The sequence below is a fragment of the Rhincodon typus genome, unplaced genomic scaffold (genome assembly GCF_021869965.1).
Source record: "Rhincodon typus isolate 14 unplaced genomic scaffold, sRhiTyp1.1 hic_rhity00000101, whole genome shotgun sequence".
Taxonomy (NCBI): domain Eukaryota; kingdom Metazoa; phylum Chordata; class Chondrichthyes; order Orectolobiformes; family Rhincodontidae; genus Rhincodon; species Rhincodon typus.
The window spans coordinates 10,673-11,818 of NW_025965739.1; the positions used below are offsets into that span (position 1 = coordinate 10,673).

The 1,146-nt window shown below is 48.3% G+C and overlaps 1 gene segment (V, D, J or C); it reads left to right on the forward strand.

The window, feature by feature from the left end:
• The first annotated feature begins 37 nt into the window (after positions 1-37).
• Positions 38-1,023, forward strand: LOC109938814. The segment is given in 2 exon segments: positions 38-451; positions 982-1,023. Coding segments are annotated over 2 exon segments (441 nt in total).
• Positions 1,024-1,146: the final 123 nt, after the last annotated feature.

Genomic DNA, 1,146 nt, shown 5'->3' on the forward strand with positions numbered 1-1,146 from the left:
TTAGCTGCTCTCCATTTCACTCCAATTCCACTGACTTGTGATTGAAGGGAAAATGCTGAAACCAAAGGAATGCTCAGTGTCTCCAGCAATCTCTCATTTGACAGGCTCTTTCTGTGACAGTTCTGACCTCACTGTGTTTCTCTCTGACCCCTCAGGTATCAGTGGGGACATCACCGTGAGCCAGTCTCCCCCGGTGCTGTCAGTGGGACTGGGCCAGACCGCAACCATCACCTGTACAGCCAGTCAAGATATTAGCAGCTACATTAACTGGTACCAGCAGCGAGAGGGACAGAAACCCTCTCTCCTGATCTACTATGCATCAAGTCGATTCACAGGAGTCTCCGAGCGATTCAGCGGCAGTGGATCAGGGACCAGTTTCACCCTGACAATCAACAACGTTCAGAATGAGGATGTCGCTGACTATTACTGTCAGCAATATCAGAGCTACGCTCTACACAGTGATACAGAGCCGGACAAAAACCCCAACACACACAGCACCATCCCCTGCACGGACACATCCCACAGTTATATATAAATGAAACTGAACAAATGACCGTATGCTGGGATTGTCACTGTCCACTACACACTCCAGTCCCTGTGGTGTCCACCGCTCACTGAAGGCCTCAAGTTTCCCTTTTACACTCCATGGCCACATGTGAAGAGCAGCTGCAAGGTTTAACTTCAAAAAATAAAGTTCACAAATCTCCCCAACCCAGCTGGTTACAACTCAGAGAGAGAGAGAGAGACAGCGAGAGAGAGAAACAGATTGAGAGAAACAGAGAGACAGAAAGACAAGAGTGAGTGATAGACAGAGATAGAGAACAAGGAGAGGGTGAGAATGAGTGAGAGGCAGAGTGAGACAGGGCGAGGGTGAGTGAGTGTGAGACACAGACAGAGAGAGAGGTAGAGGGTGAGAGTGACAGAGGGAAGCAGAGAGCAGAGGTTTATGTACAGCCTCTGCACTCGGAGCTCTCATTGTGGCTTATGTTCGGTAAAGGAACCAAGCTCAGACTGAGTAAGTAAACCTCAATCCTCCGTTATTAACCCTTTCAATACTGAAACGTTGTAAAACACAAACGCTGAATTGTTGAAGGTTTTAGTGGGGAGCTGCAGTGAATGAAATGGTTGATTGAGGAGCACTGTGTC